At 38.8% G+C, this 15,287-nt stretch overlaps 1 protein-coding gene across 2 annotated transcripts in view; it reads left to right on the plus strand.

Annotated features, from left to right (window-relative positions):
* Nucleotides 1–15,287, plus strand: part of LOC109993795 (MICOS complex subunit mic25a) — a 60,973-nt gene that overhangs the window by 10,531 nt on the left and 35,155 nt on the right. Inside the window, exons 5-6 of one of the 2 annotated variants that reach the window (XM_020646873.3) lie at nucleotides 10,845–10,865; nucleotides 14,611–14,694. In XM_020646873.3, coding sequence (XP_020502529.2) covers nucleotides 10,845–10,865; nucleotides 14,611–14,694 — 105 coding nt within the window. The remainder of the gene's footprint in view (nucleotides 1–10,844; nucleotides 10,866–14,610; nucleotides 14,695–15,287) is intronic. The other variant, XM_020646874.3, reaches the window with a different exon arrangement.

Raw genomic sequence — 15,287 nt, forward strand, 5'->3', positions numbered from 1 at the left:
CCAAAGACCTGCCGATCTGTTCCCAGATGGACTCCTTTATATGAATGTTGCTGTATCGCTTGTGACTCATGTCATATAACTCAGTGTAGTGTGAAACGGCAATAACAAGCTGTTCAACCGTTACTTTCCCGTTCTCCATCTTGGTTGGTGTCTGCTTGGGCACCGGTAACTAGGGATGTAGGTTACTAGGGAAGGAACACTCGACTTGTCCTGATTGGTCATCTGTCAGAAAGGCGCTTGACGTCGCTTGACGTCACCCAGTGCTTTTCTGAAAAGTTGAAATAATTCAACCGAAAAAGGCGTCATCCTTTTTCCATAGGCTTGTTTGTAAAAAAGGCACAGGCAGTTGAAAAAAGAAGTCAAGTGTGAACACCCCCTAAGGATAATTTTTTAACCAATAAATACAAATTTTTTTTTAAACCATATTGCTGTTTTTAAATACTTTGATCCACAACTCCACTAGCATACTTCAAATCAACATTAATTCCAATGACATTATCAGATGTGTGCATTAGAGTTAGTTGTTTGCAGCTGCACCTATAACCAGCATCACCACACAAAATAATGTGACAACTTATTTCATGTTAAAGAAATGTGTATTTAAAGAGCTTACATTTGCAAATACATCAGTCTTTATTGTATTTAAAAACAAGTATCTAGATGTAACATTTGAAGTTCACCGTTACAATAAAATATGGCATCAGATTTAGATAAAACTAGAAAAGGTCATTACAGTCCATTAAGATTATTTCTAACGGGTCACACGCCTGTACCTTACGCACAGCAGCGTATATGTAAAGCACGTTTTAAACCAAAAACAAGACACAAATACCCAGAGGTTTAATAACTAGCCAAGTAGCTAGTTGGAATGAATATACAAACGGCTTTCTATTTTTCTGACTTGAGCCTTGCGAGGCTCTGTATTAAAAAAACTAAAGTCATTTAAAATACAAATAACTTAAAATAAAATAATGGATAATGACAAGCATCTGCTTTAACCTACTGAATTTCAGGAGCTTCCTTGGAAGTGTCTTCTTTGTTGGAGGTTGTAACTTGTGTGTGATGTTTGTAACATGTTAGAGGATTCATTGTTAGCTTTAACCTGCGTTCTCCAATACTAAAACCATTATTGATAAACAACATTTCATAGTTAAGCATTAATTCAGACCAGTTCAGGAGAACATTCCATTAAGGGAATGTAACAAAATAAGACACAGACACGTAAAATCATATCAGGTAAATTAGGGGGAAGTAGTCCTTTACACACCTTTATATCTGTGGGTATAAGATTGTGATAAACACAACTATCCAGTCCCTGTCCCCTAGGTCTATCTGTTAGTGGAGGTGGCCTGCATTCCGGCAGAGGGATCTTTTCATGTCCACAACCTGTTGTGCTCGAGTTCATGCAACTGCCATTTTTGTTGTTGTTATTTACAGTATACACCTCGGCAGTGCTCAGGAAGTGAACTAGCACCTCTCCAGTATTGTTGTAATTTGGCTTTTGAATACCTCTGAATTGTTGTTTAGTCATGTAAATTCCCCTCACCTTTATTTAATTATACTTCATCTAGTAGTTTCTTAACTCTGGAGGTAGTTTAATATCAATTTCAGTATGACAAAATGTAAGCCCTGATGCATCAATCCACCTCGCCCCTTGTTCATGTTGGTTTCCGGTTTCTTCATCTTTGCTTTTGACTCGTAGGAAAGTGATCATTTAAGTTATGAATGTCAGAACAGGGTAAGAAGTTAAAAGTTGCTTATTCTTGCCCCATGATAAATCATTCACAATGTCCAAATGAAGCAAAAAGGCAAGGAAGTTTCTCGATGATTTGCTTATGAAGAAGCCATGTACCTGCAGGTGGTGACAGATCCTCAGTTTTCCGATAAATAAGGATAATCTTTAATGAGAATTTTATCAGTTAGATATTTTTCTGCTGAAATGTGTGTTGAGGGGAGGTGACTTTCCCATTTGGTCAGTCCTGACGTCCCTGTTTTGATCGTCTTATCTTCAACAACCCAGACAGATTGCAGGCAGGAGGAGGAGGCAGGTCGTTTTCTTATATCAGACTGGGATTATTTAGCAGGAATTCAGAAATGGTATACTTAAATTGAAATTGTTGATCAGTTTTAATTTCTTTGCTATGTAATCAGACCCACCCCATTAACCTTTACCACATCACATAGTATTACCTCTGGCTGCATATTTATGGTTATTCAATTGGTATGTCTGGTATTTGGATGTGATAGATTTGTGACTGCATGATTAGGAAAAAGGTGAAGTAGCTTCGTAAATAGACACTAGGTGGCATTGTTGAAGCATGTTTTGTTTGCCTGGACGATAAGAGGCAGGATGGATGCATACTCTGCACAGCGACATGTGCTCCTGGGCTACATGTTCACCCAGCATTTTTTTCCTCTTCCTCTTCCTCTGCTTCTCATCTTTTTATCGTCCTCTTTTCAACCCCAGTCCTCAGTGTGTGTGTGTGTGTGTGTGTGTGTGTGTGTGTGTGTGTGTGTGTGTGTGTGTTTGAATGATGACTCAGAGAGAAGCATTTGACACTGTCGAAAAGAAAGATGATGAAAAGCAGAGTGAAAAGCCCAACATTCATTAAAGTCAGACCTGAGATGACAAACACTCGGACCACAGTAGATGCAGCCTCACATGCTTAACAGTATTGCCTTGCTGCTGCTTCAAAGCACTGAAAAACGACACTTGACAAGACTGAAAATGTGTTTTGCACCGAATATGCAGCCTTCAGTTACAAGATGTTCTCGCTAACCAGCAGGACCCCCTGCTGTCTAAGTCCTAAAGACATTTGTCACAGAATATAATCCTCTGCAATAGATCTATTTACTGTTGCCTCAGCTAATTCCCTCACTTTTATTGCTTTAAACATAATGTGATTAATTGAGGGTTGCATTTTTCTCCATTTGTATTACATAGATAATAAAGTCATATAACATGTATTCATTTATCAGTGGTATGTTTAAAGACTTTGCCAAACATAAATGATTTTTGATTTTTGGGCTAAGACATTGTAACATTCCACCGTCTCATCCCTCTTCACCGAAGTAGCCGGCGGTTACATCAATCTGTCAATTGATATCTCTTCAGTTGCTTTGAGTGTTTGCTTTTCAGCACCAGATGGAAGTGTTGTTTCAGCTGCATTCCCCATATCCTCTTATTTTTCCTCCTTGACCCAACATGACGGCATATATCTAAAATAAGAAAGCAGATGATTGCAATGCATTGTCTTATACCGCCATACAATATAGATGTATTTATGCACCTGCTTTTATGTCAGCGTAGCATTTGAAGACACATATGAACATATTTACTTTATGCTTTGTCCACTAGCCTTCCTAGTTTCCCATCACCCTCCTATGAGACCGAATTGAAGATTTACACTGAAATACGTGAGCAGACTGGGCAGGCAAGACATGGAAGCATTAGGCCAGAGAGCTCAGTGAAAAAGAAACACCGACAGGGAGGGATCATAGATAGATTCAGATGTCTAGCTCCTACTACCAGCTGAGTATAGCTAACTCTTCTTGTTAGCCAAAGACAGAGGATGGGAGAGGGAAGAGAGGGACAGGAGAATGAGTGGAGGAGAGAGAGACGAGAAAGATGGAACAAGAAAAAAAAAAGAACCTTTGGATATTGCAATGGGAGAAAGAGGTTTATATTGAGACAAATGGGTTGAACATTAGCCTTCAGCAGCGATGGCTTTTGAGTCTACAGGTCCCCATATTTGCTCACACACAGGTATAAAATGTGTTTCTAATAGACACTGCTGATGTGAAATACAATAGCTTTTCAGACACACATACACTTTCACACACAGCTAAACCACTTGCTATCAGCTAGTGTAATCACAGACTTGACATCTTTTATGCATGTTAAAGCAGCTTAGCCCCTTTGTGCACGCTCGCACTTCCGCACACATGTACAGCACTTCTCCACCGTCTCGAGCGACGGTAATTGCTGACGAGCAGAGCGCTTACCGGCTGAGGAGATTTTGATCGGTGAGGAGCAGAACGATGTGGGGGGGGCGGGGGGGGTGCAAATCCTGTAGGTTCAAAGGACAAATGTGTAGGAGGGGAACACGTCTCCCATCAGAGAGAAGTCATGATGTAATGAGACAGCTGGAAGAGACTTATTATACAGAGGAAAAGTTATGTTTACCAGATGCTTGATCTCATATAGTGGAATGTGAGAAAAAAAATAGTACGAGTCAAAGGTTGTTTTCTTTTGTTTTTTAGATAGGGATCAATTTGAATTAGCATTTAGATGTCTTTTCCTTTTAAGTTTTTGGGGCTTTTATTTTGTATTTTTTTGTATTTAACTTTACGTCTCTAAGTTAGAGTTTATGCAACAGTTTATTTTAGGATGATCCTTTTCTCTCTTCTATTTGTTTCATTTGTGAAGTCCTATCTCATGTCTAATAAGGGACCCAGTGTGTGTTTACAAACTAGACATTTTCCAGTGAAATCAATAGTTTTTCAAACACATTGTTTCTGTTTCCCAAAATGAATGCATCTGAGAAATCTCAGTAAGCGTGATTGAGTATAGACTTTGTGTTTCTGCTGGATGTATTGGATGTTGTATTTCTTTATTTTACAAAATAAGCACACGTTTGGTCCCTATGGTGTATTTGCCAGTAGTAATACCTTATCAGATTTACAAGTGAAGCCTTGATTCCTTCTGGATATGTTTTAAGCTGGACAAACTTTTATTTTAATTTGGAGAAATAAAGATTTCAAACAGAAGAAAGAAAAATACAATAGGATAGTCCAATGCCAAGTGAAGACACCTTAACTGGCATGTTCCTGTGGGTTGAAATACCTGGTTTGATCACTGCCCAGTCCAACCAATCTGTTCCTGTCTATAGTCCATAAGACTTTTCCAGGGCAGATTAAGTGTTTTTCAAACGATCAACTTCACTATTTAAAGCTTTATGTGATGAAAGTAGAGGAAATGTGGTAGGCAGACAGAGAAAATGTAATAACTGTTTACATTCTCATTTTCATCTTTTCTCGTTTCCTACCTCCTTCATTCTCCCCCTATTCCCTTTATTCAATTCTGTGTTCCTTCACCTCCTCCTCCTTTTTTTGTCAGCTGTCTTTTTCTGTATGTGTGTCTGCGTGACAGTCTGTGGGGAGAACGCAGGCTGATCATCAAGTGTTAATTCATTCAACCTCTCCGGCTATGTGACACGTACACACACATTTAATGAGCAAACAGCTAGACTAACCCATTCATGCCTCTGGATTTCTACTGTAACATTTGCTGCAAAAACCCAAATCCACTTGGTGCTATTGATTGGTATGACTACAAACCAATGTGCTAAACTCAGGGATCGGAGTTAGCAACAAGTACATGCTGAATTTCTATATACATATATTATTCAGTCATTACTAAACACTTAAAGGCTGAATGTGTGATTTATTTTTTGATCCAGTAGATGTCGCCCTTGAGCACCAGCATGAAACCAAAACAACTCGAGCTGCATTGTTGTGTTAGCGTGTGTTAGGTGTAAAAAGTTGTGCATTCAGCCTTTATGCAGGGTTTTTCCTGGCTCAGAATGGGCCTTTGGGGGGTGACTTTACACGCTGTAGTAAACGTTCGACCCGTGTATAACAGTATAGTCTGAGTCTGTATTACCTTATTTGACAGAAATCTGTCCATTTCCTTTTAATTTTTTTTTTTACTTTTTAATATGCTGTGAATTTTGAAATTGAAACATAAAGTAATGGAGCAAATAATGTTTCTTCTAATTTAAGATTGAGTTTGATTGAAAAAAATTATAATTCTATGTAGGGTATGTGACGCTATGGGATATGGATCAATATATTGAATCCAATTTTAAGTCGATATAATCGGTAGTGAAAACATCAATCACTTATGTTGTTTGTTAAGGCTTTAAGCTGGCTGAACATTTAATAGATTTGCATTTATACTTCAAAGAATAGATTGTTTTTCCATTTAAATGTATGGAAAACTAAACTTATCCAATCACGTTGAAGTTATTTTTGTGAACTGATAAAGATTCAAAAGATCAAATCACCCTGTAATATAATCTCAGGGCCCCTTACTGAATTTGATTAAAATCTAAAAATGGCTAGGGACTATTTGATTTCAGCACACTGATATCCTATTAAAAGACATTACTCAATCTTCACCTTGATGAAGCTTCTTATTTAAACACATACTGTATGCTCATGTCATATTGGCCAGGTGAAGTTGTCTAAGTATGTTTGCAAAGATTTATTGATTCAGGGCATTATATGAATAAAAGGTATATACTTTCCTACAGCTTTATGGTGAGACAACACAGGGCAATGTGACTGTGGCTTATGACTCATGAAAGTATACTTTCATCCAGGACAGTGTCAGTATGTGAGGATACCCAGAGAACCGTTCTTTATTCATATATCTATATAGATATATAGATATACATTGTTCATCTTCGTAGGATGTTTCTATTTTTCTATTCTTTTGTTTCTGTGTGTTAAATTTTAACACTACATGTTACCCAAACACATCTGCTACTGATTAACATCAATCCAGTTCTTATATCACACTATATTTATTTATAGTAATGAAAGAAGGGGAACAATTGATACAAAGAATAATACTGCAACTGTGCCAATTTGGGGAGTTTAGACTGTTCTCTCTCTCTCTCTCTCTCTCTCTCTCTCTCTCTCTCTCTCTCTCTCTCTCTCTCTCTCCCTCTCTCTCTCTAGCAGCAGCTTTTGGTTGAAAATAAGCCTGATAATCTAAATTTTTCAGTACTTTTAGATATGATCGATAATTAAAATGAAGGACATTGCGTATCGAAAAGTATCAAACATTTTGGCAACCTTGGTGCCAATAGCATTTATTATTGGAACGTCTGATGAACGTTTGCATTTCTGAATCAATATGACACGAAGAAAGCTGTCCTTGAATCAGCTCAATTTCTTTCCTGAGACTTTCTCCCTAAAAAGACAAATCAGGAGTTTGACTGCACAAACTGTGGGTGCGAGTGACATTCTCCAAACTAATCTCTGTTTTACAACTCTCTCCTCATCTCTCTCTCCTCATCTCTCTCTCCTCATCTCTCTTTCTTTCTCTCTCTCCCTGACTCAAGGTAGAAAACCACACTGAAATCTTTTCTCCCAAAACACATAGATTTATTCAAATGTACCATTTGCATAATTCATCATTTGCATAATTGATTTTCAAGCAAGCATATTTCACCATGTCAGGTTTTGTTGGAAACTAAAAGGTCTCATCCTGTCACATCTCTGTCACTTACAGTTTCTCTCCCACACAGATATAGGCACACACACTTACTCACATGCACACTCATCTCTCTCACCTCTCTCTCTCTCTCACACACACACGCACACACACACACACACACACACACACACACACACACACACACACACACACACTGCTTTCAGTCAGATTTCAAGTCTAAATCAAGCATGAAGCGTTGCCTAACTGGTGCATCTGGTGACACTCCTGGTTAAACCATGCCGAACATGGTTGAGCTAAGAAGATATGATCAACTGCATTGTGATGCAGTAAATCAGTGGGCTTTTAAGGGGTCATGATTGATTTTACTCTGCTGGTCAATTATTAAAAAAAAAAAAAAAAAAATTTAGACCAAGAGTATAGAGCCATGAAATGCGACAGAAATAGTCGTTTTTTTATTCCGTTTATAACAGTTTAAAAGGAAGGTTTTGACTCTGGCTATTTTTGCACCTTAGCACAACTAAACATTGTGATGATTGATTTAGCAAAATAACAGAAGTACAGAAGAGGAGATGTCTGTCAATATGACATACTTCTATAAACCCCTGTTGGCTTCAATAGAAAGAGAGAAATAGTACTTTCTTAAATGCAGTATGACTTGTATAAAGGGAGTGAAATAATGGAGTGTCATTTATGGTGATTGAGGGGTGTTTTTTGTGTTTTTTTTTTACGCTGCCATTGTTTGGTGATGTGTCTCTGCTGGGTTCATTATTAAAGGTTAGGTAAGTCTTAGCAGTTATTTTTCTTGTTGTGTAAAGTAATTGTTGCTATGGTAACCTCCACTTTAATTTGTCCACAGAGAGTTATTGACTTTTGATATGTCCTGATATTTTATTATTATTTTTTATTTTCTTTGCATACTCCTCAAGCCACTTAGTCTTCGTCTTTTTGTTATGTCTACTAAGAGAGCATAGACTTGATTAATAATTGACTAAACATATGAGTTGTCTTGGTAAAATATTGAGGACAATTTGTGCCCTAAGCCTAGAGTGTCTGGGACATTTATTTTTCTTTGCTAGTTCATTGGCTCCAGACTCCTAATGTTTCAGGCTGAGGCTCCTGACTGCTGGCCACAGGGGAGGTCTGAGCTGCAGAAACAATGAATGGATGCACCTTTAACTGTCTGCTACGGCCCATGGACCGCTCAAAAACTGCTTTGGTGTGTGTTTGTCTGCATCTGTATCCCAACAAAACAATCACCTCTCTTCTAGAGTCTGTCATGTATGGTAATGGGACCTCCACACTCCTGTGAGCACTCTGTAGGGGTCCACACACACACACACACACACACACACACACACACACACACACACAGGTACACACAGTCACACTCAGACACACATTCAGTTTAGGGCCTGCCGCCAAGGAGCAGGGAGGTTAAACAGATGGTATGGGTTGTATCCGTTAGATTACCTAGCACACAAGCAGGATTCTGCAGCAACTGGCTTTGTGAGTCCACCTCATTTAACTGAATGGTGTTTTTATGAGGCATGCTAACATTAGAGCCACCCAGTGCTCTAATCTATCCCCGTCTTTCATACTGGAATGGGCTAAGAGCACACAAAGTCCTGTCTGTATTTAATATAAATACTGAACAAACATGAATGTTGTTTGATATGCTGATAAAAGTGTTGTGACATGCAGTGGTCATGTGCAGTCACATTATATTGTTCGGTACGATACACTTTATTGTCACCATAAGGAACATTGTCTCTGACTCAAGTGCTGCACACATTAAGCTGCCTCCACAGTAGTATTAAATCTCAGGTATCACTCCAAATCTGTCTGTATTATCAGGTTTTCTCATCATGTTACTGTGTTTGGGACATTTCTGTGTGTCAATCATTATGCAGTACTGTGAAGCTCACAGCAAACTTTTTGCAGGTTGGGACTATATGAAAGCGTCGTAGGTGGCATCGCTTACTCTCTCTTGTATCGGTCTAAAACAGACACTAACGTAAAGGCCCTGACACACCAAGCAGATGGCAAAGAACTAGTGGCGACCTGTGGCTTCGCCTCACGTCGCCGTTTGTCTTGGCCAAAAAAATGCACTAGAACACACCGCAGAGACTACAGCCGATGGCCAACCACCGCGTACGTTCTGCACATGCTTGAGAGGAAATAACTCTGCATGCCAGCAGGCGGCGAGAGTCTGTTGTTATGATACGAGAAGACCATTTTCACACCGCTGTTGGTCACCACTCGTAATGATAGGTACTTCTAATTAAGAATAATGTCTGATAAAAAGTTGAAAATGAGGCTGAGGCAACAAATAAGGAGAAACCGCACTAATGGGTGAATGCATACACGGATACTACAGCGGCATGCTCAGCGGGCTTTCCCGAACCTGTGTCGAGAACTGGCGATAAATGAAACCTCCGAAGTCAGAGAGATTCCTCTCACCGACAGCCGGCGCCCATTCAATGTCGAATGGGCCAAAAAAAAGGCCGACGTGAGCCAATGGGTAGCAATTGAGCCGGACATACCACAAAAAACTAGTGCGACGACCGCTCTTTGACGGTCCAACTACTGACGGCCGATGATGTCCTGGGTGTGTCAGGGCTTTAACTGTCAATGGCGGTCGTAATATTGTGAATGATGGCTCAAAAGAAAATTGTGGAAAACCTAACACCAGGCAAAGAGCTGGAGCTAAGGCTGGTCATAAGCCTCCTCACTAACGATTACACTGTGCCCACAATCCATCAGGTCAGCCGCGTGCCTAATTATGAACAAGTCTTATCCTTCATAAAATCAAAACAGATGAGTTGTAAAGAAATTCAATCCAGTGTATACCAATAATAAAGACACTAACTATTCAGACCAAATCATTTTTTTATAAGGATGTAAACATTTTTTTCTGCTGTAAAAATTGGCATTTTAATATCGATGTCAATGGTACATCAGGGCTTCTGCAGCCAGCCTCATGTGGACACTTGATGAACTGCAGCTTTTGCACTTCCGCATTGGCTTCATATCCAACACTGGGGGTTGCCGCTTGAATGGGGAAAAGCAGCACATAAACCAAACTTACTCCTGTCTGCATTTTTGTGAAGAACTGTAATCATTTTATTGAGTCTTTACAGTGAAACTGATGTGAAATTAAGTAATGTCTTATTTCTTATTTTTGCTGATATATCATCCCCGCTCCCACAAAAACCTCTTCTGCGTGTCGCTCTACCCACTGCTCCTCTCTCTCTCTTGCTCGTGACAGCTTTAGGGTCCAGGAACAAGCCTACAAGCTGCAACTAACAGCATCTTCAGGGACACAGAGGTTTTTTGATTCCAGGAATTTAAGGGAAACTCAAGGACATTCTAATCCATTTAATGTATTGATGTAGAGGGTGGGGAAATCGATATGGTATGGGGAATCCACATTATTTTGCACGGCCATTTTGAATAGTCTCTTATTATCCACCTGAATCTTGCTACTTCCTTCTCCTCTTTCGCTCTATCACATATCAATTGTTTCTACACATCTTGCACGTACCTAACACCCTCTGCCATCTCACTAACCCTCTGTTCCTTGACTCTCTCCTAGCCAGCAGATTTGGATTCCTGGGTAAGCAACACTTCTAATGCTTTTCATTTTTTTTTCTTGCTCTTTCTCTCTACCTCGTCCTTTCTCTTTTTATTTTCTCTCTCTCTCTCTCTCCTCTATTCAAATGTCATGTTTTCATTGTGCGTTAAAGCGAGGCTGTGAGTGTGCCGCCGCCAACATTCCACACAACAACACTTTGGGAGGTATTCAGCTAGAAAATTACACATCATCTGCGCTGCTAGCAGAGGTGATTTTACACACAAACCTACAATCCTACACACACAGCCCTTAAGCATCAAACAGACGCTGCGGAAAAGAAAAAGTGCAGTGAGCACAGTCTAGGGATTTGCAGATGTGGTCTTTTGGGATGCATGTGCCTGTTAAGTTAGGATAAGATTAAATTGGATTACAATAGATGTAATGTGATGTCTGTGTGTAAGTACACGTGTGTGTATCTGCACACCTGTGTTCACCATATCAGCTCAGAGCAAAGAAGATCATCCAGGGATGATGCTGGTACTCCATCTGATCTATATCACCCTCAGTAATGCACAACTCAAAATTACACCATGGCATTACACTGAATGTGTGTGTCTGTGCGTATGTCCATGATACACACTTTCAGTGCTACATAAATCCATGCCCTATTGCTGCCTTTTCTTGTCAGCCAGCTTCATTGTGTTCATGCACCATATCATGTTCCCCCAGCTTGTAGCTTCACTCATTAACCTTATGGGCAAGAAACAACATGTGTTTGTGAGTGCCTGAGCGTTGTTAAATATTCACTTTAAAATGCAGTCACACATATGTAAACTTCCTCCGAACAAATGTGTGCATTCTAGAGAGAACTGAAGCACCCTCTGTTCACAGTGTGCATGCTGCCCATCCTTTTGTGCATTTTAGTCAAAATATGTGATTCAGTTTGTACAGCTGCTGAGCTTCTTCTTTGATCCACCACATACTCACCACAGCATAACCAAACTTCTGACAGATGCACTGTAAACACTGAGATCTAAACCGAGCTGCAAGTTGTTTTTTGTTCCTCGGTTCAGTTCACTGCATTTCAGTTCAGCTCGAATTAGTACAAATCAGTGTATTTGAATCCAGTATGAGGTATTAGGGTTGTCATGATACCAGAATTGCAAACTTCCATATTGTACTAGTAAAAAAACAACCTTGTTGGTTACCACAGCAATAAAAACAAAATTTAGAGGCTCCCATATTTATTTTAATGGTTTTTTTTTTAATTACCAAAAATTGCAGACAACCTCCGGCACACTTTCTAAATTGCATGAATTTGTTAACAGCATTTCTGTTCCATAACGCATTGCTTTTGGTTGAACTATGATTGAAGTATCTGTAGTTTTTCAAATGCTTTTCCATAATTATCGATCATTAAAATAGATTTTTTTTTAAACATGGTATTGAAAAGTATTGATTGTTTTGACAACTTTATGGTTTATAGTATGTTTTCTGAAGATTAATTTGCTATTCTTCATATTAAGAAACCACACCAAACCGCACCATGTTTTATTGCTATGATGTTGCTTTTTGATTGTCCGTAATCTGAAATGAGATGGGTTAGAAAAGCATTTGATAAAAACATGAAGCTGGTGACATGGTGAGAGATCATAGTTCAGTTGCCTTGTTGGCATACTACACAGACGTTCCTACATTGCTATCTTTTTTTCTTTTGTAAATCATTAACATCTTCTTTTTTTATTAACTGTCTGTGTGACATTTGCTTTAAACCTCTTCATTATGCTTTTTCTGCTTCTATCTATTGTGTTTGTGAGTACGTATCCCGTTTTATTCCACCTTTTGAAATGGCATATTACTGTTGAAGCACTGTGAATTCAGTGGTACTAAAAACTGTGGTTTGTCAGTGACTCTTTTATCTAAAAATCCTTGCACATGTGCATTAAAAAAAAGTATTTTTTTTACTCCTGGCAACTTGTTTTCACAGTGTATCTTTTTGACGTCTGCCTCCTATCTTCCTCTGCTTGCATGCTGCTGTGGCCATGGCCCAAACTATGGCTCTTCCTACAGCCAATCTACCATCTATCTGCCTGTCAAAGCTTGGCTCAGCGGGCATATTAAAGTGTTTCACCTCATCCTAACACCAACATCGCCATGTCAGCCCCTGCTGTGTCGCTGTGCCAGTCACATGCCAGCTGATTAGTTTTGTAAGTCATTTTAATGCCAGTCTTTCATGATTTACTTTGTTTACCCTCCATAAATACATCAACAATCAGAGATTTGGGGGCGCCAGTAGCCTAGTGGTTAAAGTGTGTGCGCCATGTACGGAGGCCAAAATCCTCCAAGCGGGTGGCCCAGGTTCAAATCCAACCTGTGGCTCTTTTCCTGCAAGTCATTTCCCACTCTCTCTCTCCCTGATTTCTGACTCTATCCATTGCCTGTCTCTAAAATGAAAACATAAAAAGCCCAGGAATAAACCTTAATAAAAAAGAAAGAATCTGATTTGTGAAGTTTTCATAGAGTGGTGGATGTGTCAGTAGAATAATTAAAAGTTAGACATTTTAAAGTAATGATTCAAAAATGATAAAACTACTACTGATATTTTAACCACACTGCATAGGAGGATATAATCATTAGTGCTCTGTTTTCTTGAAATATTTGCAACAGTGATCTGTTTCCAGAGGCAGGAGCTCAGTGATGTTGTGTTGTAGAAAATATGTGATTTCAGCCAAATGTAAATGTCTCTTCTGTGATGTAATTAACACAAGTGGCTGTGTTTCAGCTGATACAGAAGCTCTATTGTTTGCTGCCATCACGATATTACAGTCGTGTAAAATGACTGATAGGGCACAAAATGCTGAAATGAAGCTAATATGTCCCAATACAAAATGATATCCATTAAAGTGGTGATTTATAGTGGTAGAGTGGTCATACTTACTTAGTGATGGATTTTCTTTTTAACTGAAATATGAGGGTTCATTGATACTTAAATTATATTTAATATCATAGTTAAGATGTGTTGTCAGTTTTGTCTCCTTGGCTGTATTTTTAATGATCTTATTTATAGGCCTGTTCTGCAATCAAAGCAACATGTTGCCTTGTCCTCCCCTTAGTCCTTACCTAGTCTCTGCCCCATATCCCATGTTTCTTACAAACAAATATTGGATTCACTTAGCACATGACCCTTAACCTTTTCAATAAAATGAAAGGCTAATTACAATTTATATTCATAACTGGATTAATACTGGCTTTATCCTCATTATTAACAAGGCAGTTAGTTTTAGTGCCCCTTGTGGACAAAGTGGCACTTCTATTTCTTTGGTTTTGTCCTGTACATGTGTGTAGTGTTTTTGAACAAAACATCTTATCCAGCTTACTTTAAAAAAATCAAATGAATCAATCATCAAGAACTTTTCCCATGGGAAATGTAAAAGATGTTTGTTTCTGTAGCGTGCTGTTAATATCCTCATTTGACACCTAACCCCATGGCAGTGGTTTCAGTGTTTTTTTGACCATATCAAAGTTATCACTTTTGTTTGCTTTTATAGGTCATAAAGATGCATGAGTATTCATTTCATTTTGTTTCATAAAGAGCTAAACACTTGTCAGGTGAGATCAGTGTCAAGTCATTTAAACCCATGCTCTTGTGTCCGTAAAAAAGAACTAGAACAACAATTGGGTTTACATTTTCTGAAACGAATGCAGTCCTTCTTTAATTTCTATTTATTTTCCTTCTTCTGTATTGCCCTCTTTTTCATTTATTATTCCCTTTCTATCCCTGTGTCAGTCTAAACAGTTGGAGAGGAAGGAGAAGGAACTGGCCAGCATTTCCAGCTTCTATAAAGAGCAACTAGCAACACTGGAGAAAAAGGTAAGGACCATTTCCTCACTCGTTACATGCTTACCATTAAGATGACCACTTAGAGTTGAACCACATTCTGAGACCATGTTAGTGCAACTACAGAAGTGCTAGCATTGTCTCATTGAAGTAAATGAAAGAGCATTTTTTTCATCAATTCATCCTCTTTGTTTGAACAGTTTAGGGAGTAGGATTGTAGGTAAGGAGACTTCACTAGATACAATGTCCTGTATGCTCTCATAAAAAAACTAGGCTTTAAACATCAGAAATATGGTCTTAAATGACATGTTATTTACTCTCCTTAGGGACTAAAATATCTCTGGGACACCAGGCTCTCTTTTTATCTTGGAAATGTCAGGTCCACATACCTGTATTAAATTGTACATTCAGCAGGCAGATGAGAGTCACAATGTGTTGTTGATAAACCAGCACTCTTAAGAGCTTTCACAGCACTGTGTCTCTGAAATCTTCAGTAGATTAATCAAAATGTACTCTGCTTTTCACATCACCTGTACAGTATGTACCTTTATTAAGACGCTTTTAAGAAATGATGTCCCGTATTCCCTTGACCTTAGCACTAGTTGACTGTTGATATTTTGTACTCG

The sequence above is a fragment of the Labrus bergylta genome, chromosome 5, assembly GCF_963930695.1.
Source record: "Labrus bergylta chromosome 5, fLabBer1.1, whole genome shotgun sequence".
Taxonomy (NCBI): Eukaryota; Metazoa; Chordata; class Actinopteri; order Labriformes; family Labridae; genus Labrus; species Labrus bergylta.